Here is a 24,634-nt window from a genome sequence, read left to right as displayed (position 1 = left end):
TGTTGGAATATGCAGGGCGCAGCTGTTTGGAGCTCAGGACCTGTTTTTTATTCTTGCATTTCGAGAAAATAATAATAGTAACCTGCTTTGTTAAATAATTAGACCCATAAACTTTGAATAAAATTAGTCCCTTTGCTGTATTTAAAACAGAGGTCCAAGATATCCTTACATGTCCAAAATAAAACCAAAATAGGTTACGTCATCCAGAGCATTAATGTAACTTTGGACATGGTACAAGTTTATTTAAAATGCTTTACACAGAATCATGCAAAGATAGAGTTTGTGATGTTATACATGCACTCAGTCCTGTGCAACACAGAGGAAAACCTCTCTCGACTGAAATTTAGCAACAGTGAAAGTTAGGAAGAATAAAATAGTTGCATATGTTCTTATTGATTGTGAGAGAAAATACCATTTGAGAGATTGTCTTTCAGATAAGAGATCATGTGATAATAAAAAAGAGTTTTCTTGTCTAAGTGTCTTCACTGTATATATGTTTTGAAAGAACTTCTTGTGCCGACAGTTCATCTGTTGAAAGCAGTTTATTGTAATAAAAAGAGCAAAGGTATGAAGGAGTAGATCAGTCCTGCTTGTGGTAAGTATTTGAAGCCTGAGGGCTCAGTGTTAGGAAGAAGCGGGGTTTGCTTGCTTTGCTAAAAGGAGAGCATGTCACTCTTGTAACCAAAGGGAACAGTGAAACACGGCAATGACTTCTTTTGTGCTGAAGTACAGAATGCAAAAGTTATCTCCTCTCTCTGTGGAATTAACAGTCTTAGGGTCTTCGAAACAGCCCATTTGAGGGTCTGGAACTGTCATTCTCCGTATTAAGGTGTCTGTGGTTCATTAACAGTTCTTAAAATGGATAGTGATTACTATCCTGTTTTTTTTTATGTGCTTCTAGAATGATGGGGAGAGATGCTAAATGACATTCTCATCCATCTCTACACTGGGCAATTGAGCAAGATATATGCCATGGAAAAGTGAATGCTTAAAAAAAAAAAAGATGATTAAGTGTGATTTTAAATAAAATGTAAGGCACTTTGATAATTGCAAGCCAGGAGTGTAAATCAACTGGTCTGAGTTCTGTTCCTTGCTCTGTCAGGTAACCTACCTTTCTGCCCTTGGGTGATTTGCTTATCCTAAAAGTTTTCAAAAAACTTCCACGTTTTTGTGGGGTTTATTTCTTCGGCATCTGGCTTAATGTCAAAGTCAGCTGCCTTTCAGATTTTACCTTCAGATTGCAAGTGTGATAGAAAAGCAGTAATTTAACAGACTTTTTGTCCAAATTTGACAGTAGAACTTCAGCCAATTGCACATGCTCATAGCCCATTGCAAATTAACACGTTTAAACAACCTTCACTTGGCCGGTGCGTTTTACTGTACCTTTGTGTTCTGTTGACAAGCCAATTCCTTCATAAAGTACTGTGGTAATACTGATATTTTCCTATTCATTTCTCATATTGCCAATAGAAATTGTATTAAGAAGGTCTTTATTTTTGAAAATCTGATGTATTAAGAACAGTTTCTATGACATTTACAACCCAGGTAACGTATTTTGCATATGTTCAAAGTCTTTTTGGCTGACTTGCAAAGAATCTGAATTAACTAAACTCTTCCGTTCTTTGCCCAGAAATTTCTGGACTCAAATGCTAGTGCACATGTTCAGCATTTTTTTGGATCTTCAGTGAGGGAATTTTGTGACTGGCACTTGCAGATGCTGCTGATTCATGAAATGCTGGGAGTATTCACTATGTTGCTTTAGAGGAACTCCCAAAGAATAATGAAACGAGGACCTCCCTTGTGCTGAGATGCAGTTTATACCTATGGATCCTTCTGAAAATGGGACTTATAATGTCAGGAATTATCAAGAATTACAGTAAAAGGATTCAGAACAGACAAACTCATAATTTCTACCCAGTGAACATGTCCTGAATTTCCATGTTGAACGTAACATATTTGCAGATGGCTGCCTTGTTGACAAATGCTTACCTTTCAGAACTTGGATACCTTGGATTCATTGAGGATATGTCTCCAAATGTCACTTGGTTTTTTGGTGGATCTGTCCACATACTCCTTGTGGTGACAGAGCTGAACTCATTAGATTAACTCCTAATTCATATGACTGCTTCAACTGCAGCACCTGCATCATTCAGTAACATTTTCAACAGTTTTCCTTTTTCATCAGAAACAAGAGATAATGAGCAGTTGTCCATTAATAGACCATTAAAACGTGATGGCAGCTTGAACTTTGAGCATGTAGAGCACATTGTTACATTAATTCTGCTTTAACACACTATTATGTTGTTTCTGCGTCTGATAGAACAGGCAAGAAATTGACTTTTACTGGGGGGTGTTCTCTTCCACAATAAAAAGTTTGTGTAACTGGAAGACCTGTTTATTAAACAAATAGATCTGGAAGAATCTTTTTCAGTTTAGAATGGCATGTGTTACTGCTGAAAAGAAAGGTGACTACTCTCTAATTCCCACATATTTGGAGCTATAATTTTTTTTTTCAAAAATCTTGTAAGCTTAAAACGGACTAGAAGAGTAATCGAGGGATTTTGCATGTGCTTGCTCTGTAGTTATCCTCCTCTGGGTAATCATTTGATATACCCTTGTTGGAACTCATATTGGTGCTCTGATGTCCTGGAGCACTTGAAAGATTTGGTTGCTGGCTGGATGTCAGCATAACTGACATCCAAATCCCTCAGAGAGCTTTGGAAAGCTCACCTACGACCAGTTTATGCTTTGCAATGTTTAGTGCAGAGGAACAATGAATTGCTTCTTTTCCAATAAACTGGAATCACAGAGTGAGAGAATCAGTCATTTTTCAATGCCTTCCACCATCTGCCTTGAATACAAGTTTGGCTTGTCTCCTGATGTTGGCAAGTGAGATTTGAACTCTCCCTGTTAGATTTATTTAAAAAAATATAAAAGGCATTTGCCTGTCTGATGTGGTGGGTAGGAGCAATATGCTTGGTAGTCCTGTAGAGAAAAAAAAAAAATGTACAAAATAACTAAGCTTGGGAGCCAGCATGAGCTGAGATCTGAGGGTGTTCTTCAATCCCATGGCAAACAACTTTCCACAAAAATGAGAGGTTTGGCCTGAGCAGTTCTGCATGTAATTATACTATGATAGGAGAGGGTACATATGGTCAGGTACCCCTGTGAAACCCTAATACCCAGGTGGACTTAAACACAGTACAAAAATGCTATGAAGTTTTGTTTAAAAGTAGTTTTGGACCTGCTTATGGTGTGACTTTCTAAAGAGAGAACTCAAGTCCCTTTTTATAGGAAATACCCAAAAGCAACAGTACACATAATGTTTGAAAAAAAAAAGTTCAAAAGTGGGTATTTTTGGCTGGAGAACTGTGCAACCAAATTTAGAGCTGGTGCTCTGGTATCTGATGTTCTGTATTTTTTATGGTTTCATGAATTGCATTTAGTCTGTGTCTGTGAAAAGTAAAAGCTATCATAAGTCATACTCCTCTATGTTAAAGAATGTTAAAATCTATATTGTAGGCCCTGTGTAGAATTCTTGGTGATACACAGGTGCAGCTCTGTAAAACTGCCTTTGACAGCAGAAGTGAGATATTGTTACACAAGAACGAGCAGGGGTTTGGCCTTTCCATCAGTAGGACAGACCATGTGTTCGTGCTGTGTTCTGATGAGCCTGGGATCATTTTTTCTGTCCTGCAGAACTGGGTGATGGTTTGGGCTGGCAAGAAGCACTGCCTCCCATGAGGGGTCCATCCCCAGTGGAGAGACTACTGTGAGTGACAGGGGGGGCTGTGAGCCTCTGGCACAGCTTTCCCAGAGGAGCTGTGGATACCCCATCCCTGGAAGGGTCAGGGCCAGGTTGGATGAGGCTTGGAGCAAGGTGGTCTAGAGGAAGGTGTCCCTGCTCATGGCAGGGATTTGGGTCAAGTTGATCTTTAAGGTCCCTTCCAACCTAAACCATTCTGTGATTCTAAGCAGTAGCACCATGTCACAAAGTTGCTGACCATCTCTAGTGTGCAAATGTTCTGTTTAACCAGTGCTTTCCATTCCTTTTGTGCTGTAGACCAGTAATATTATTTGTTTATGATGTCTGAATAGCCTCACCTGTTAGTTTTGGTCAGTACTACAGTCATTATGAGACTGAAATGAACACAGCACCAGATTTCTTGTGACCCATGACTGATATTATAATCAGTACTACTACTAAACTACTAGTAGTGTTCATATCAGTGCTGGAAATATGCCCAGAATATCCAGAATGTATGGAGACCGATGGTAGATGTGACAAAGGACATGTCATGGATCTGCTTTCTGCAGCAGATGCTGGTGACCTTGCAATGCAACCTGAAGAGCCTAAGGTGGTTCCGGATCGTGTCCTGCACCAAGCCCCATATACTCAACTGTTCACACCATGAGAATGTTTCTCTCACATATTTTACTCTCCTGATATTTATCTTCTCATGGACATGGATTTTTAAATATTTATTTATTTATTTGGGGAGCAGTAAATTGGTGGCCACCAGCTCAGACCACGGGAAATCCTATCGGGCAGGTTGGAGACCAGCCAGTTGAGTGCCCTAATTAACAGGAGCATGTAATTAAAATTTCAGCAGATGTGGCTTGGGCAGGTGGTATTTCCTGAACGCATTTAGTTTCCTGTGTGTGCACACTGTATGTGATGGATACAGATAAATACTCCCTCCTCCTGCAGCTGTGGGAAACACGGGGGCATGTGCTGAGCAGTTGGTCTGTGCGGGTGCTGTGCGCTCAACCAGCACCGCTGGAACTGCCACAACTCAGCTCTTAATGGACTGAAACGAGTTCTGAAATCCTCAGCATATGTAAACATTTTTAAAACTCGGCCTGAACAAAGTTTGTGGGTAGGAAAAAAGACATATGCATGGGAGGCTGTAAATATAATAAACCCATATGATGCGTTTCTTGCGTTCTTTTGTGATTGCCTGCTACCAGCTGCTGTTGGGAACATCGTATTAGACAAGATAACACTTTGATCTGGTGTAGCTTTACAAAATATGGGAATTCACTGCGGCTCACAAAATTTGAAAACAACTACTCTGCTGAAAAATCAGCCAGTAAAAATTCCAAAACCACATTTGTTTGTAGTTCCCATCTAAAATTCAAAAAATTTCTTTATCAGCAATTTCAGTGAACTGGAAGAAAATAAAGAGTAAAACTTTACAGTTAGAATTTGGGAATAAGGCACTTTGATAGACTTCTAACTCTGAAAAAGTGTAATTCAGAATATTTTTTTTTAATAGGCCATGAAGTGTAGGTCATTTCCCCATGCTCGTTTCAGTGCAGACATCAAATCTGTAACAAAAAAACCAAACCCTACAAACAAACCACACTTGAAGTTCTTTGTATTTGAGGGGAAGTTTTGTCACTGTAGATGGTTAAGATTGAACCTATAGAATTGTTTAGATTTGTTTTGTGGGGATTTATAGCAATTTAATAGGATTATCTGAGAAGTAATTATGTCATACTGTTAAATTATTCCATTTTTAGGCTGTTAGAGTGACCTGTTGTGATTTTTCAGTGTTTCTTGAGTGGTGTTTTGCAGTGTCCCAGTAAATCATCAGCAATGAGCAGAGAGCTTATCTGCAGTACCTTGTTCTCTCCTTTAGCAAGCTGTGTCAAAAAGTGCTGTTGTAGCAAAGGACTTTCCATTAAGCCACGGCAGGTCCACGTTCCCCATGGTTACCAAATGGAAAATGAAATTTGTTTATTTTGTGTACGTGTTAATTTATCTTTTATGATTGTCGGTTAAGGAAGGGCCTTTTGAAGCTGCAGAGGCTGCAGAACACGTGACATTATTACATGTGTATCTTGGTCTTGTTTCAGGTTGTTTTCCTACCTTTAGGACTTTGAATCTTCAATAGTGGTGGTCTCCTCCTCTTCACTGGGCAGGACATTTTACTGATCAGGCTGTAAAGTACAACTGAGATTTCATTTTTACACAAGAATTCTAATCATGTGTCTTCATAAACATTTTTTTGATCTTGTCATATCAGAGTGGCAAAACTTTACGTTATTTATTTGAAGTAGGGTGTGCTTTCTGAGTTTAAAGTTCAGTTTTGTCTGTTTTTTAGTTTGGGAACTGAACATATTGGAGATGGAGCAGAATGCTCATAAAACAAATTTATATCCTGTTCTGATGTACATTAGTTCAATATCTGATCTGTATTAGAAGGAAAGGGCCAATAATTTTTGGAAATCTCTTTGAGAGCATCTTATAAAGGCATGTTAGTATTCAGACTGTTATTCTTATATTTATTAGTGTTGATTCTAACTTGAGACCAAATCAAGTCTGTGGTGGCTCCATTTCACTAAATTATGTAGATTTACAGCAACTGAGATGTGCCCATTAACTTTGTGGTTATTCCCATTGAATGAACCTGAAAAAATACCTGAATAAAGTAGCTTTTTAAATGTGAGCAGGGGAATCCAAAATTTGGCTGAAGTTATTAAAGGCAGCATTGTAAGTGGAAATTGGCAATTGCATTGCTATTGATTCCTACTGAGCGTGCAGCTGCCTGCAGAGCTGAGAAACATCCTCATCCCAAGGGCCTCCTTCCCTCCACTGCTTAAATCTTACTACTGTGAGTCTCTGAGCCCTGGAAGTTTTAGGAAGTAAGTTAATTGAGAATTTGTAGAGAGGTGCATGTGAAGTGTTGGGATTTTTCCAGTCTGAACTGCCAAACTTTGCACTTTTCCGAATTTGGCTGGGTTTGAGAAATGCTGGTTTGGCATGTTATATACGACTGATATGTGAAAAAATGATGGGTTAAATTACCTCTGACTTTAAATTCATGCAGTCAGCATCAAAGGCGAATACAAGTTAGGGATTATATTAAATCTGGGGAAAAAAAAAGTGTTCTAGTGCTGTTCATAAGATTTATTAAAGTATTCTAATATGTGCTGATTTATTGTAATATAATGTGTGCTTATAATTTGCAATTTGATTTTAACAAGCTTTAAAGACATTATGGAGTAAATAGTGAGTGTGCTCATTTCTGTAACTTAATCAGACATGTTGTCACAAAAGTTTCAAAGACATTCTTATTTAATTATGAAGAGGAAAGTAACTTTTCTTCTGTTACTAAGGGAGCAATTTGCTTATTGTATCTTCCTCTCTTAATGCCTAATTCCTTTTATTGCAGCTCAGTACTTCTTGTTGCAATGTGCCATAACCCTATGGCCTAGGATAAGTTTCCTTAGTTATTAATTCTATTAATGTCTCTATCACCTGAGGGAAATGCAGATATTCTGTTAATGATTGTGTTAATCAAACAGCTTTCTGTATTTCTGCACTGCCCAAGTTTATGTCATTACATTAACAGGCACAGGAGATGAAATTGGAAACTTGTAATATACTGCAGATTGGATTAACTCATCTGTTTGGTGTAGACTGCTTGAAGACTTATTTTAGGTAATTTAAAAAGATTAAATCTGTAAGACAGTTATTCTTCCTGACAGGATCCCTGAAGTCTTCAACTTAAGTCTACTGTTCTTGTAAAAATTTTAAACTTTGCTCCATCTGGGTTATTCAAAAACAATGAGGCCTGGGATGCAACATGTTGCTTTGAACAAATATATGTATTTTTTAAATAATAACTTATTTATATAAATATATGTATATTTTTTTAAAAAATACCTTTGGATGTTGGAATAACTATTTTGCCTATGTAGTGTGATGATGGACATTAGACATTTGAATGTAGTATACCATTTTTGAGCCCTTTCTAGGTGTAATAGGTGTCAAAACTTCCCCTTCTGCCTTTTTTTTAAGGCTTTGATGTTATCTAGGCAGTAAACGTTGATTTTTTTTTTTTAAAGGTCGGTTCAACCACAAGATGGTTTTGTTGAGGTGAAGAAGGGAGTCCTCGTGCTTGACTTCTGTCATAAGCTTTTCTCGGTGGGGTTTCTCCCTGGGGTCAGTGCAGACCCTTCTGGAAGCAGTGCTGGTACCTTTGGCCAGGAGTATCTCACTTGCAGCGTCGCAGGGGTACCACAGCACCTGGTGGGATTCTCAAACACCTATTGCTTGCTTAAAAAGGCTGTAAATTATTCACCCATTTGTTGATGTGTGCAAGACAGCCAGCGTGTTTTTTGACGTTCTACTAAGACCTCAAAGCAGCTAAATTTAATTGGCCTTTTTGTGAGGAGATGATTGAGGACAAGAGTTTCAGGCAGTGTCAGTATCTCTGTGCCTGGAAATCAATACCTCTGTGATCCTTAATCTTCTTTCTCAGTCCTGAGAGCTTCATAAACACGCACACACACACAAAACATCCTCACAAAATTCAGCAAATATTCCATAAGCTTTTTGTGCTGTGTTTGGATCATGCTTTTTATTTGAATAATAGTGCATTATTTTGCTGTCCTGCTTTGCTTACATGACTGCTTACCTACATAAGTAGGGAAAACCTTGAGCTGTCCCTTCAGCTTGCCTTTCCTCTGAAGTTATCATGAGAATAGTTTCAACATCTCAAGTCTTTTGGCACTTGCTGGGGAGGAGGGTGGTCCTTTGGTGCCCTCATGCTGTGACCCGTCTGGCAGCCAGTGTTGAACCCTGATGCAAACCCGGTGATACAAGCCCAGACCAACCTGTCTGAATTCTCAGTTGGCCTGTCAGTAGATAATTTACAGGTTTGTCTCTGTGCTTGCCAGGCTGGTCACTCAGGTAATCCTGCAGTGCAGATAGGAAATCTCAGGAGGACACCCTGACAGTGAACACAATATTTGGAACAACAGCTCCATTCTGCTTAGTAAATTTTCTTGTTGCATTAAATCCAAACATATAATTACAACTAATTTTCAGCATCATGCCTTCCCTGAAATCCCTAAAATGTGGCTTCAGATTGGGTACTTCCTATTTAAAGTTTGGTTAAATTCATGCTCTATCAGAAATCTGATCAGTTACCAGATACATGAAATTCAAAACAGTTATGTGATGATTTCTGTAGGATCCTTTATTTCAATTGAATGTTTTTCCTATACATTTTTGTTTTAAATTGTATTTCCCAAAAAGCAGTTGCTTTTGTCTCGTAATTGGTAAGAAAGTATTTGCAAAGGAATGAAGGGTGTTTGGGGTTTTTTTTTGCACGTTTGATGATAGATTGTGAATAAAATTATGCCCTGATGCTTCTAAGGTACAAATGTTTCGGTGGGAAGGAAACTAAACCTGTGTTTACTTGTGTGTTGTTTTGTTTTTTGGTTTTTTTTTCCAGGGATTTGTTACAGTTCCCTAGGGAAGATGATGTAGACATTGCGATGAAAATTCTGGTTCAGTGGCGTTCCCGAGGCCTGGAAGATGTCCAGCTGGTGAATTACTCTGTTCTGCTTGACCTGCCAGGCTCTTCTTCAAACACAGTAACTCTGAAAAGCAGTGGTGAATGCTTTTATCCCAGTGGTCAACAGTGCAGCAGAGACCCCAAAACACTTCTCAGCCAAGACCTCCTGTACTCATACGCAGCTTACTCTGCCAAAGGAACTCTCGAGGTAATGTGGCCGTTTGTCTCTGTCATTTGTGGTGAAATAGAGTTAGAAAACACCAGCTTGTGCTGAACTTGGCTGGAAAATGGCACATGGGATCATAGAAGCATTGATGTAGGAAAAGACCTGTAAGATCATCAAATCCAGTCGTTAACGTAGTGAAATGCCCAGCCTATTTTAAAATAAGCATATTTGCATAAAATATGATGTGGTCAATCTAACTTAATCTTACAGTCTTAATTCAGATTTATAAATTGGTCAGACCTGAATACTTCATATGATACATATATATATATATATATATATAAATAATTTATTTTTTTTAAATATCTGTGTTTATAAATCATCTTGGGTAAAAAACACTGAGAGCTGTGTCCAGAGCTACACTTTATCTTGCTGATGTATAAGTGCTACTGGTTTGAGGGATGCTTGTAGGAAGGGCATGTTGGGTGAGGCTTTCTGCACTAAAGCTGGTGGGAATGCTGGGCTAATACCTGGAGCTCCTGAATTATGGTCGTGGTTCTCACATACTTTTTTTTATGACAACTCAGTTGACACATCTGCTCTGTTTCCTCTTGAAAACCCCAATTTGTAGTTTCATTGTGCTGTAGCTTTTGTTGGGAAGTTTTGTCAGCGAAAAGATCCTGCCTTTTGGGATTTGTTACTTGCCAAGTGAAATAAGATCTTGGATTATCTTGTTTTATCCTGTTTACTGTCTTCACTGTCTGCCTTCCTTTAGATCCTTTCCAAATACATTGGGAGTGCACAAAGGGATCATAATTTCTGTTTGCTTTCCTAGCTGAGATAGTATAAATCTCAATAAATATTTCTGAAATAGAACAATTGCAGTTTCTCTGCTAACTGCATTATTGTTGTCTGTCTCCTTTTGACAATATTCTATCTTATTCCAGTGATGCTGGGGGTTTTCCATCTTGCCTTCTTTTTTATTTTAAAATGCATGTTTTTCATGACTTAAAACACTAATAGACCATATAGGAATAGATTTTGAATTGCTTTGGGTTTGGAGGAACCTATTCCAAAATAACTTTATACTTTGTGAATATCTTAAAATTTAAAATTATCATATACTTCATTTCTAACATAAAAAAGCAGCTGTCATGTATTTTCCTCTTACCTGTGAGAATGTCTGCCCATAGGTTTTATTGAGAACATGTGAAATGCAGTGGAACTCTTGCAATAACTCAAAAAGGGGAAAGCTGCACGATGCTAACTAAGCCATTTTATAGACTATTAATCTAATTTTGAATTTTGGACTGTAGGAAATATGAGGACTGGTAGAAAGTCAGATCCTTAAGTTCCTCATCCTGAGGTCAGCAAACTTCAGCTTCTTTTTCTTAAAAGCACCGAAGCTTTTTAGACCTAGAGAGGACCAGGAATGGAGTTCTTGTTTTCTTGTTCTTCTTTGGGGGAAAAGCTTCACTCCTGTTTTTGTGTACTGACCATGCCTACTTTCCATACTGAGCCCCTGTTGTGGGGCTCTGTCCACTTCAAAGGTTGCTGTTAAGAAGAGAAATGAAGTAGGCAAGAGGAGATCCTAACCTGCATGGGAAAATAAAAGGGGCTAATGAATGGGTTTTCCTTCTCATATCACTTAAAAACTCTATATTTAATATTATTTCCTCATTGTAACTTAATAAGAGTAACTGTAATGAGATATAAGTACAGTTGTGACCTTTAAGGTTTTATTTCATAAAAATCAATGTGTTGGTAACCAATTCATCAGATTAAAGGAAATCCAATGTTCCGGGAAAAATCCCTGATTTTATTACCAGCAGCACATGCACCTCCTTCCATTATGTTGCGGGGCAGTTTTCTCTCTGAGTCCAGCAGAAATGAGGACCACACACACTGTACTAATCACAAGGGTTGGACCTTGGCTTTGGCCAAACTCCAAACTTGTTCTTGAGCCAAAGAATGACTCTCTGTGCACAGTTCTGCAGTCAGTTCTTTGAGACACCTTAACACCCTTAGAAAACTTGAGATGGTTTTTTTTATTCTTCAAAAGGTCTATCCAAAATGTCCTGAGTTCTCGAGTTTTGCCTAAAAGGGAAATTTCCCTATTTGTTTAGGGTGCAGATGAGTTGGTAGTGATCTAAGCATCCTGACTTTCAATCCTACACACTAATCTCTACTATTTATACTCATGGCAGTAGAAAAACTTTATATGAGAAGTAGCAGGTGGTGGCTGTTGCTGGGTTCAGCCATCGACTGCTTGCAGTGGAACTACAAGTCACGTATTTTGAATATCCTGCGGTGGGTTGTGATTGTGAAATCATGAGGGCTTTCCTGTGAGAAGGTATTTTTGTAACAGCTACTCATAATCTGAATAATTTTCTTTCAAATGTGACACATCCTTAGCAGAAAATTCCTATTATGTGTCACCTAATCAGGTTGAATTGCTAATACTGCTCCAGTGCTGCTGCTTCATTGTATCTCATTTTGTCTGTTTGGTTTGCTAGAAGTTCAAGCAAATAAAACCATTAAGATATTGCAGTCTGGCTACCAGCACAGCTCCAGCTCTACCTTCATGTTGACAAGGTTATTTGTAGAACAGCAAGACTCATTTTCTTTGACCACCTGTCATGTCCATTCATCATGTGGCCATTGTATATGAGCCATCCAATTTGTGCTTTCTGGTAACAGTCTAAGCAGCATTTGTGAGTAAAAATGTGAGCATTTGTGATCTGAAATCTACTTCAAAAACCTACTTAGTGCCACTGTGATGGATGGTGCACTTTACTACTTCTCTATATTTCATCGGGCTGTGAAAAGGTGACACTGTTTACCCATCATGGTGACAGGCAGGGCAGCTTACAGTTCTGGAGAGGGCTGTCTAGTCAGTTTTGAAATAGATATTGCAGCAGTTATGTAAATAATATATCGTAGGCCAGGTCAGTCTAAGGGAAGAATGGCATACGTGAAATATATTTTTATTAAAACTTAAATATCAGCCACCTTTTATAGAGTTCAAGCCTTTTGTCTGCTTGATGAAAACAGGAAAGCTGTTCTGGCCAACAGAGTGCACATATAAATGGAAATTACATTGCATCAAATTTATGCATTAAAGCAAAATGCATTGTCAAATGGTTTCCAGCCCGTCTGAGTGTAGCGTGGTGCATCCCAATGTGCTGCTCCCTGCCTCCTCAGTGTGTGGTGATCCAAGAGCCGTGGCTGTGTGTGCTGTCACTGGTGCAGTGGTGGAGGGATGAGCTGGGGAACCATCAGTGAGAGGTGATGGGGGTGGAGGTGTGAACCCCCAGAGATCCAGTGTCTCTGTTCAGCACCCGGTTGGTGAGTGGTGTCAAGGTCAGCTCACCTGTAGCCCATCTGTTGACACAAGGGGTGGTGGTCCCAGAGTGCAGTGAAGGGTAAAGAAGGGGATGTTTTGACTGGCAGTACAGGAGCAGGCTGGCTGGTACTTGGGGCACCTGGTTTAAATCCAGCCCACAGAGTGCAGCCAACTACAGGATGAGACTTGTTCAGTTTTGGTGTTCAGTGTTTGTCTGCTCTGTCCCCTGTTTCTTTAGCAGCTGTAGAGGCAATCCTAGCAGATGTTGGTGTGTTAGGACAGTGTTCAAGGACAGATTAAAGCAATTATTAATTAAAGCAAAATGGATATTGTGTTTGCTTTGTATTCCCACATTTTATGAAAGTATCTTTGTGTAACCTGAAGTTTTTCTACACTTCCTTTCACCTTAAATTTATTCACTCTTTTTTGGTGGAATTGTTAAGGAACTTTTGACAATCGTAAGTCTGCTTCAATACTTTAAACTCAGATATTTAGTGTCCTCTGTTATATGGCATAATCTCATACTACACTACTCTGCCTCTTACTGGAGTAACTGCTGAATGAACCAAATTGGTTCCTTTGCTGCTTCCCTGTCCTTTCTTTTTGTTTATTTCCTCGTGGATGCTTTCAGCAAACCCAGCAAAACATCTCTTTTCTTTCCTGGACCTTATACACTGAAAGGACTATGTTGGTTCAGGAACCAGAAGAGGATGCAAGAAAAGTACAAGTGCTGGCATGTTCTTGAAGTGGAAATGCATATGCAGGCAGGGCTTTGATGGTTTGATGGACAGAACTGAATCGTGCCCATGTCTGATGCAGTTCTTCCAATACCCAACTATGTGTCTTTGGTACTTTGGCCCCTGCTCTGCCCCTGTTTCCCTGCTTGGACTTCTCCCCTGTGTCACCTCCCTTCCCTGCCATCATCCGTGTTCCCCGTTTCTACCAACTTCTCTGTTTGCAGTGTCTGATGTGAGGCATTTCCGCTCCCAGCTCAACCAGTGGTATCTTTGATTGGTTTTGGAGGGGCGTCAGGGAGCAGACAAGTGAGAATTCCGATTGCTTCCCTCTATCTACAACATGCAGAAGAGATTCTCTACATCTGCTGATCGCGTAGCAGCCTGCTCCGCTTCATTTGTTTTCGTGACATTTTCTCAGCTAAATGAGAACCCACCACAGAGATTAATGCAACCTGAAGCAATATGGGAAGTACAGGCCCATCTGTTAAGCTCACTCAGTGATCTTCCCACCATTCTTCAGTCTTGGCAAGTAGGAATAAGGGAAGCAGGGCTCAGATTGCTGTCAGATCCTCTTTCACAAGGAGGGGGTCTTGGTCACTTCTTACCAGATACACCATCTTCCTATGGCTGTGTTGAGATGTCTTGCTCCTCATCCATCCTCTTCTTTCTCAGGCCCATCACTCTGCAGGAAGATGGAAGTTTTCCTCTCCTCTACTGCCTGTTCATCTAACCTCTCCTGCTCCTTCCAGGCTCCCCACTCGTGTGTCCCACTGTCCCTTCCCCTCTTTGCCCAGGTTCCCAGTGCTGCAGCCCTGTTTCCTGGCAGTCCTATCAGCTCTCTGTGTTTCCAGCTCTGCACCAAAATGTCTGGAGTTCCTCTGGAGGGGACAGTGCATCGGGAAGTCCTTGACCCAACAGCTTGCCTTCATTTGCTTCGGTTTCCTCGTACTGGAAATGTGATTAGTGCGCCCTTATTATCTTTTATCTCCCCTCCAGCTAATCAGTGGTAATTTCCTTAACAATATTTCCGAATTAAGATTGGTGTCAGCGGGTTGGTTTTAGAAAATTTTAAAAATCTTCCCAGGTTATTTTTATCCCCAGGCAGAATTTCCAAATGAGCCTTCTGCAGCGTGCTCGCTTGCACATCTTGAATTCCAAAGGCAGAGAGTGCGGATAATTGAGATTAAATAATCACAGCATCTCTCTCTAAGTCTTTCAGTCATTTTTGATGGCACATTGGGGCAAAATATCAAGCTAGAGGGAATCTTGATACATTTGTGCATTTAATTCTTTTAGGCACGCCAAATTTAGTTCATTATTGTCTTTATTAACATTTTTAAAGATTTTTTTTTTCTCCAAAGAGACATGCAGTAGCTAAAATGAATCCCTAGCAACTGAAATCAGTTTGCAGATGGTTAGGGCTATAGGTTGAATAACACATACACACAAATGAGAAGAATCATGTGATTTTTTGGTAACATTTAGATGTTTTAGAGGAGCTTTATTTATCTTTTATTTATAGAAGAGTTTCTCAGGAGCTTCTTCCACAAATAATCATAATTTAGACCACTGCTCTGCATACCAAGTAGGCACAGCAAATTTTCAAGACAATCTCACTAAGAATATGTATTTTAGAATAGACTTGACCTTTAAACAGAAAACAACATTCAACATTAACTACAGCATAGCTGCCACTCTGTTATAATTACATATAGGAAGCTGTGAAATGCAATGTGAAGGTTATATAATTTAAAATTGCAGGCGAGGGCTCCAAAAACAATCATTGAAGAGATGTCCTGCAGAACATCCTGTCAGTTTTCTGGCATATTTCACATAACCGTGAATAAATAAAGTTGTACAGTTCCCTAAAAATAATAGTAGTTCATCATGCACAAAAGCCTCGATTAATATTGCTGGAAGATTTTTGTGTCATTGAAGGGCAGGGTTTCAGACACGCAATTTCTGCTGCTGCAAAGCCTTTTGCTGTTTTATACTTGTGAGTCAATACTGTACTTACTTTTTACTAATAAAGGGTTAGTGATGACATTTTATTAATAACGTCATCAATAATGAATGAGATTTTTAAAATGATAATAAACAAACAAAAGATGAAAAGGTGAGGCATCTTGATATCTCAAGACATAACAGATCACTGAGCACTTCCATGCCACTGCACAGAATCAGCTGAAGGCATTTCTCAGTAAGGCCTCTGTACAGTATTTGAGGGGAAGCAATGTTGAACCATAAACATTATTTATATTCCAATTGGATGGTAAAAAAACTAAAGAGTGCAAACCCTGAGGACTTGAGAAGTGTATTTGGTGCTTAATTTAGGTTTTATTGCACGCAAAGTTCATCTTGAAATAAACGGGAATTACATCATTTTTAAGCAGAGATAAATGTTGTCTGTTACCAGTCACTGTGAGAGAATACAAGTGGAAGTAACTTCTGCAAAGGCATAGATCTCTGAGAAATAATTTTCTTTTTAATTATCTTATTGTACAGTTAGACCCACTGAGTTGCCATCTCCTCTGCAGTTCACTGGGTATCTGGGTTGGTACCTACCCAGTCAGGCTTTTCTCACACCCGCTCTTTGATGGTGGTGTTTGGTTCAAACCTGAATGCAAACGTTCTCCAAGTCAAGGGGAAATCTTTCTGCCACATCACAAGGCACGTTTTGCTTAGGCAGTGCCATCTTCTCTCTCCCTGTAATTTCTTCTGCGTCTTCTTTGTGAATATGGACCTACCAATAACATACCTGTGGGGTTTTTTTTGTTTAATTTTGCAAGGCAGTATTCTCCTCAGAGGAGGAATCCCAAATAAAATGCTGCTTCTGCTGTGAGCTGTTTGGACTGGGTTTTGGGGATCTTTTCTTTTGAATTTCTTCAGTATTCTGAGGGTTTCAAACTGCCTTGAAGGAATCTTGCTTGCACTGAAAAAAGCAAAAAAATTTTGTTCAGCAGAGGGACTATAAAACAAATATCAGCTTTTAAAGAAATTGCCAGGATGAGAAAAACACAACAAGAAACAACTGCAACTGATATGAGAACAGTAACAAAATATTTTTGCATTTATATAATACTTAACCCTTGTCCCTAAAGCTACTTACATAACTTTATTGTTTAAAAAAATATAGTTTCATACATTCACAATAAAGAAGTGCTTAAAATGCTACTCAGTTCTGTGATACTTATGAGTGACTGTAAGATAAAACATTGATTAAAATGTTGCTGGTTTTCATTTTTTTAGTTTATTTTTGAGGAAGGAAAGCAAGTCCTAAAACCTTTTAAGGAACATGAGCAATACAAAAGCATCTGTAGTTGAAGGCAGATTACATTTTACTGTGAATATACATCCTGTATCTGGGAGCATGGACAGAGGTTTCTGACCCTGGCAGTCTCAGGCATCAAAAAGGAACAAATCACTCTCCTTTACACACTGCACTAGATTATTTTGGAAAATAGATAAAAAGTCTAAATAATGGTTGTGTCACTTGAATTAAAGCTGGCAGCAGAAAAGAATCAGCAGGAACCATTTTAATCTCGGATGCAGCGTGATAAATCTTACCAGGTGAAGCCTTAGCAATGTGTTTTATCTTAGGAGTTATCTTTACCTACCAGTATAACTTCTGCAGGCAGTATTGGACAACATTTTGTCAAAATCTTTAAAGTTTATTTCTTCTAATATAATAATACCAGCTTATTGGATGCTTTTCTATGTCAGTCTTGTCTTGTTAAAATCTTTTTTAATGTTTTGAAATGAAAGTAGCACTGAAAATCCAAAACAAGACAAAGATTTCCTATCTCTGTGTTAGGATGTGGTGATGTGAAGTCCAAATATAGTCTTCTATGGTGAGTAGTTGAAAGAGTTGAAGAAAGTTCTTGCTAAAAAAAAAAAAAAAAGCTTGCTTGATGTTTAAATGTAATCTAAACTGTTTAAGGAAAAAGCTGCAATTTTAAGAATAATTTGGTGAGGACTGCAGCTTGTCTGACTTTTTTGTTGAAGATTTCTGGTATAAAAGAGCAAAGTATGTGCCTCTCTAGGGATTGCTTTGAGGAATGCTCTAAACCTGGACACAGCATTAATAATAAGAAAGACCAAAAAATGAAGAAGACCTCTCTCAGAGCAGAAGCCTTTTGAAGCAAATGTCTTTTGAAACCTTTCAGAGTGGGATGAAAAAATGTTCTGCTGTGATAGCGCTCATTGAAAAATATATATAAGAACCAAATTCTTAAAACCGTAAAAAAGAATAGAAAGCTAAAAAAAGAGATCCAGATACTGACCATTGGCGAGTCTAAGTTTGGTATCCAGGTGCTGTTGGCAGAAGTGCATTGTCTGTGCATATGAACTATCAAAATGCCAGAGCCTGTTCACTGGCTGGACTAAAATGTCCTGAGAAAAAGCTTTTGTTCAGAAATTCCCTTTTAAGCTGGTTGGAAATACAGCACTTCTGACTCCGCCTACCAGTTGCAATCCCAGGAGAGAGGTATCCTCTTAGAAATAAAAAACCAAAAAAAACAAACAAACAAAACCCAACAGCAAACACTGAAAAACATCAATGCAGACTAAATAAAGCTGAAAATACACTGATCTTCCCTTTTCCTAGATTTAGGCATTCCTAGTTTTTTTTTTCAGTCTGATATGCTACCTCTTCCACTAAATAAATCTCATGTCTAACCTCATGTAATGAATATTAGTTACTGTGTTTATCTCACTCATTAAGAGGGCCTTAATGTGAATTAATTGTGAGCTATATCAGTTCTGTTCTCATAATTATTTCTGGTGTTCCTCTGCTCTGCAGTTCAAAGAGAAGGTCACTAATCAATCAGCAGCTTGTGACTGGCCCAAGAGTTGGTGTGCGTGAGAAAGAAGATACTTGAAGGAATTTATCTTCCTTCCACTGAATTATGTTACCATATAGAGTTAGTCTTGTCTCCTGAAAGATTCACTGCTTCACACTGGTGTCTTCAAGGGGCAGACAGAGGTGAATAAGGATGCAGAAGAGGTCTGGCAATGGCTTCGACTATGAGAGAGCAAAGCTGCTTAAATATGCAGGAGAGCTCCTGCTGTGTTGTCATCCAGGAGGCAAGTTTCTCTTACTGCAGGTCAGTTATTGCCAGGCACGATCTTTACTTGGAGAATATTTTAGAGAATGAATTAGTGTGAAAAGCTAGAAATTATATTGCTGGCAAAAGAATTACTGCATCAGTTTGCTAACAAAAAATTTTATTCAAAAAAATCTTTCTCTATCTTTGTCCGTGTTGCCCTTTTAGCTATAAACCTTTTACGTCTTAAGGCTGAAGGAAAATATTACAATTGTGTAATGTCAAAAACTAAAATCTAGAATGACAAATCGTATTAGTATGGACAGTGTTAAGCTCAGGATCCAATGGCTGAGACTGACTCTTTGAGTCGAGATCTTTCCCTGATGATTTTATTGCTGTTGTCTTAAAGCCTGTGGGGTTGCTCTCCCTGAAATAAACTTCCATAATTGTTCAATTTTATCTGCAGACAGTGAAGATAATTTGTTTACACTACATAGTGTTTGTAAAGTAGGTACCAGAAACATAATGGTAAAAGAAGAAATAAGGAGGGGACCTTTTCAGTAGATGTTACAACTAGTGATAGTTTTTAGTGATGAGCATTGTATGTTCTTTGTCTCATCTGTTGAATTTAGTGTCTTGTATTCATTAAAATTCAGGAAACACATGATTTGATTTCAGAAGAGGGACTGTTGGGGAAATGTGTGGTTGAGTCAGAATTTATGGGAGCGCATACTGAGCTCCCTGTTTCTGGTTTCCTTTTGTTGTTTGTTCAGCATCTGGGGCAGGAGGGATTGTAAAAGGTGAAGAGAAGGAATTGAGCACAGGTTTCTGTAGTAACTGATAGTTCTCTAACAATGTCCCTAACTGTTTTTGTTGAAAATTGTACCATCAAGTACTATTACTACAATCATCATGAGCATTTCTGTACTGCTGTGAAAGAGGCTGACCTGAATTCCAGGCTGTGTGGAAGATGAGGGAAGCCTGTCCAGATCCAGCTCTGGATGGGCTGCACTAATGGCAAAGTTTTTGCATTAAAAGTAAAATCTATTATATGATGGCAGGTCAGGAGGCTTCTTCTTCTCACCAAGTCATCCAGAGTCTCATCAGATGTTTCCGTATATTTTAGATAACCTGAAAATTTTTCCAGCTTTTCTTTTTGATGCAGTCTGACAGGATGTCACTGTACAAGGTGAAGGGTCTACTGGGACCCTTTCTAAAAAGAATCAGGTTCTGTCCTTTGCATGAGATTTCCTTTTTTCATCCAGGATTTTCCATCCCTGCTGAGAGCACAGGAACCAACTTCACAAATTCTCTGTGGTGCTTCTGCCCACTTTTAGAGATGAATGCTCAAAATGTCTGTGTGAAATCTGGCACAGTTCAGGAAAACCTTCACCCTAACCTTTGGAAATACTTAAGATAAAGCTGAGCTACTAAATTTGCTATAGCAAGGATACCTGGCAGGGGCCTATCCTAAACTTCCATTTAACCCTTGCTATTAATTATTAAAACGTTTTATAAATGAAGGTTAGCTGTTTCTGAAACAAAAGCTAAAATATGCTGCTGTATAGAACCTTTAGAACTAAACAATGCAGATTACAGTTTCACACTAAATGACCAAATGACTGTTTTTAAAGGCAAGATTTGAAAGCCTGAAACCGAAAAGAACTGTTTTCTTCCTGCTACAATTTCATTATTGATGAGACCCGAATCACACACTCTGTGTCTCTTGTAAGATAAGTCTGCTTCCACAATGTTAGATGGCTGAAAACCAGAAATATATACTTCTTTAATCACATAGAGCTGAGCTGTTCTTAGGTATGGCCAAATATATATATATATATATATATATATATATATATATATATATATAATCCTGGTCAATCATTTGGGCTACTTGAATTTGCTGTCAGTCAAGCATATTCCCTGTTTTCACTGGAGTCCTTTTCTGTCCTCTGAATATATTTGTAATTTTAGAACAAATTTTCCCCCATCCTTTTGCTGCAGGTGTAATTTAGAGACCTATAAATCTGTGCAATGACTCAAAACAACAGAATTCACATGAGATGGGAAAGATGTCATTTTCCTTTTCACAACTGCATATTTGCTTCTGTTGGTTTGCTCAAATGCTGCTTTAACACTCAGATTTGTGTTTGAAGCATTACATGCTTGGGCATCTCTCTGATTATCTTCAAGTACATGATGTTTGGCCAAGCAAGGGCTATAAGTGCTTTATAAAAGACCATTTATTATAATCTAGAAAATAGAGTTCTCCCCGAGATTTCTGAAAGTTCAAGTGTTCTCTTGATGCAGTGGATGACCTCCTCTCGTACATTTGAATGATTATTTTCTTCTTTGAGGTAGATGTCTATTTTATCATTACGTATCCACGTATTGGCAGCAACAACATATGTTTTTGTGTGTTTGCATAGCAAGTGTGCACAGAAATCCAGCTAGCCTGGCTATTTCAGTTCACTGTGCATGTGCTACTATGAGAGTTGATTTGGAAATGGGCTTCTCACCCTACTAAAATTGCACTGTTTCAGAATGTGTTGTCATGCTTTAATCCCAGGCAGCAGCCAAGCCCCACAGAGCCCCTCACTCCCCCACTGGTGGAATCGGGGAGAGAGCTGGGAGGGTAAAGGCTGGAAAACGCGTGGTTTGAGATAAAGACAGTTTAGGGAAAGCAAAACAAGGAATTAATTTGCTGGTTCCCATGAGCAGACAGGTCTTCAGCCACCTCCTAGAGAGCAGGACATCATCACATGTGATGGTGACGGGAAGACAAACACCATCACTCCAAATGTCCCCTTTCTTCCTTCTGCTTCCCCCCACTTTATATACTGAGCATGATGTCATATGGTCTAGAATATCCCTTTGGTCAGTTTGGATCACCTGTCCTGCCGGTGTCTCCTCCCAACCTCCCATGCACCCCCAGCCCCCTCCCCAGCGTGGCAGAATGGAAAGCAGGAAAGGCCTTGGCTCTGTGTAAGCCCTGCTCAACAAAAACATCTCCATAGGATCAACCCTGTCTTCAGCACAGATCCAAAACACAGCCCCATAGCAACCACTGTGAAGAAAATTAACTCTACCCCAGCCCAAACCAGTACAGTTCTGAATGATGAATTCTGAATTGGAAGCCTGGAAGTGGTAAGACTCTTTTCTAGGTTTTTTTTTTCCGACACAAAAACTGACTCTAAATATGAAACAATTGAACCAAGTTAAAACACCTGTCTCTGGGAAATTAAAATGCAAATGTGTTTTATGTTAGTTATGAGATTAAATATTTCAATTTTACTTAGATTCTTACTTAGATTTTATTCCAGTAGACCCACATTCTGTCTTTGACGGTGTTTGCATTCACAGGACATTGTTCATTTCACGGGATATGACTTGACTTCTCTGCTGTAGGTATAACCTCATGTTTCCCTGTTGTTCACCCTGAGCCTCTGAGCAGATGGAGAGGAGCTCTCCCAGTTCAGTTTGGTGCCTCTCCTGCACAGCTGAGATGGATCCATCCCTGCCAGAGCTGTTTGGATATAAAGTGCTTCGAGGCACCTTCTGTAAAGTTCAAGCTCTTCCTCTAAAGGCTTAATGCTTGTAGCTATTATAGGAGGGAATGTCTGGTTTTAGTTCAGTGTATGATATAAAGGCTGTTGAAGGAGGACACTCTGCAGCCTCTGGATGTTTTTCATTCATTCTCTGTGTTTCAGAGAAGCCAGTGAAACCTCCACCACACGGCAGCCCAGCCTTGAGGATGTGTTGAGTTCAGATGTAATGAGACTGGACCTTAAACCCTTCCACTGAAAATTTTAAAGCCAATTTTAAATCACACCATTATAATTTACTGTGTACATATGTAGCTCATGATTTATCTTTTGAGATCCCGCATCACAGCTGAGTAATTTCTGTTTTGTTTAGTTTAGCCTTAGTCTTTGTGATTTGTAAATGTATATTTGCATGAATAATTACCTCTAAATAAGCTAAACCAAGGAGGCTGGCAAATACAGATTACTGTTTTTTCTTAGAAAAGTATGATCAATGTGACTTTATGCTTTAGGGACTAATGGTACTAAATAGCTTTGCAGTTAACTCATATAAAGAGGAGGATATAAATAATATTAAACACAAATAAGAAAGAATCATTAAAATTTTAAATTATATCACTAGCGAAGTGACAATCAGCACTGCTTAATGAAAGTTTAAAATAATAAAATTTCTGGTAGTATTTTAGGCATCCAATGATCTCGTGTCCTTTCATGCTTTATAACAAAAATCAGTGTTCTTAGAGATTTTAAAATAAATAAATATCAGTGTAATGTGACTGAAAAAACAATACTTTATTTCAGAAACGTGGAAAGCTAGATTTGTGTTTATATATAGTTAAAAAAGATGACAAAATATGTATTTGTTGTTTGGATATCTTGCTGGATATCCTGAATTAAGAAGTTGCATTCAAGTATTAGTTTTTCCTTTTGGGAAACCCAAAGAATGTGATTTGGGACAGAGGAGGGGAGTATGAAAGAATTAAAAGAAGGAAAAATAAAGATGAAAATAGATATATAGAGAGGAATCTCTAGGATGAATTTGATCAACAGGGACCTGAGCTGTGTCAGCTCAGATTTATTTGGGGCTTTGTAACCATAAAACACAGAAGAGGTTCTTTTCTGTAGGCTATAAAAAGGCTTCGATCTTGATTCAGTCTCCCTTGGAGTTGGTAGGAAAAAAAACCCTGCAGTAAACTGTAAAAAGCAAGCAAACAAATTTAACCTCGTTGTCGTTCTGAAAGTGATTGTGGAGCAGCAAAAGCAACCTGTTGGAGAAGCTTCACTAGAGCCCTGACTGGGATGGAGTTGTGTGAGCTGGACGGGTGGGACAAGGGGGAAGAGTGAGCATGAAAATGCCTGCAAGGCCAAACTCCATCAAACTCAGGTTAAGCAACATCTTTTTTTTTTTTTCTCCTCTTTAAGTTTAAATTACAGTTTTAGCTGCCTTTATAATGCAGTGTGCAATTTTATATAATAAAACCTAGACACAAAGAACCCTTTTTGGCTGTAAGCTGACGCTGTGAGTCATACTGAATTACTCTAGAATTTTATTGTAGGAGAAGGAGTATCGAGGCAAAAAGAGAGAAAACCTCTATATAGAGTAAGGTGCTAACAACCATGAAGAAAAATGTTATTAATCTGTTTGAAGAACACTGCTTGAAGGAACAATTCACTAGTTACTTAATGTCTAGATAGTTCTTTAAAGACCCTCCACACATCTTGCTCTGTGGAGCAGTAGAAGTTCTCTGATTTAAATCTGTGCAGACACTCTTGTTCAGAAGCATCTTGTAGTATTGGAACAGAGCAAAATCAGCTTCAGTTAATCCAGATATGTAATTATTTGCTTTTTTGGGCTCAGACAGCATGTTCAAATCCAAATTGCAGAAATCATCTCTTCTTGGCGTGCCTGACACGGTTCCCTGGAAATGCATTAGGTTGTTATTTTTAAAGGCATAAGATAATTTTTCTCCTTCCAGTTTTCTAATAAGACATGCAAAGAAGCTCAAGGACAGAGAATCCTGTGATACTGGAAATACAGTCTGGATAAGTAGCGTCCAGATTTGGCCGAGAAGGTGGGAGAATTTCCTTTCAAATATATAGTTTAGTCATTCATGGCATATCACGCTGTGTAATAACCCCGAATGGCCAACAACATTTCCAAGATGGTTTGGGAATGGCCAAGTGTCATAGCATACACAAAACACTGAAAGTAATATTTGCTAACAGAAGACAGTGCACTTGGATTTTAAGATCTTATATGAAGTTTTTCTAAAAGTAAATAGAGAGTGGAAAGCTCACCAGGGGATTGCAGAGATAGTGTTATTTTGAAATTATTGTAAACACTGGAGTATGGTGTTTTCATAGAAACTGAGTTCTAAAGAAACACAATTTTATTATGTAGCAAAAACCACTCTATAAGAAATTACTTTTTCATGTGACAGCCCCCTCACCCCAACATCTCTCTTCTTAAAAATCAGATAT

The 24,634-nt window shown here is 38.7% G+C and overlaps 1 protein-coding gene across 1 annotated transcript in view; it reads left to right on the top strand.

Moving 5' to 3' along the window:
- Nucleotides 1-24,634, top strand: part of LOC114061783 (inactive N-acetylated-alpha-linked acidic dipeptidase-like protein 2) — a gene marked incomplete at its 3' end in the record, with an annotated part of 189,836 nt that overhangs the window by 131,341 nt on the left and 33,861 nt on the right. Inside the window, exon 3 of the mRNA XM_027892563.1 lies at nucleotides 9,252-9,522. Within this exon, the coding sequence (XP_027748364.1) occupies nucleotides 9,252-9,522 (271 nt within the window). The remainder of the gene's footprint in view (nucleotides 1-9,251; nucleotides 9,523-24,634) is intronic.

This window comes from Empidonax traillii, unplaced genomic scaffold, assembly GCF_003031625.1.
Source record: "Empidonax traillii isolate 1590-97213 ecotype Southwest subspecies unplaced genomic scaffold, ASM303162v1 scaffold358:size917415, whole genome shotgun sequence".
Classification (NCBI taxonomy): domain Eukaryota; kingdom Metazoa; phylum Chordata; class Aves; order Passeriformes; family Tyrannidae; genus Empidonax; species Empidonax traillii.
The sequence above is the reverse complement of the archived record's forward strand: the minus strand, read 5'-3'. Positions and strand labels throughout refer to the sequence as shown.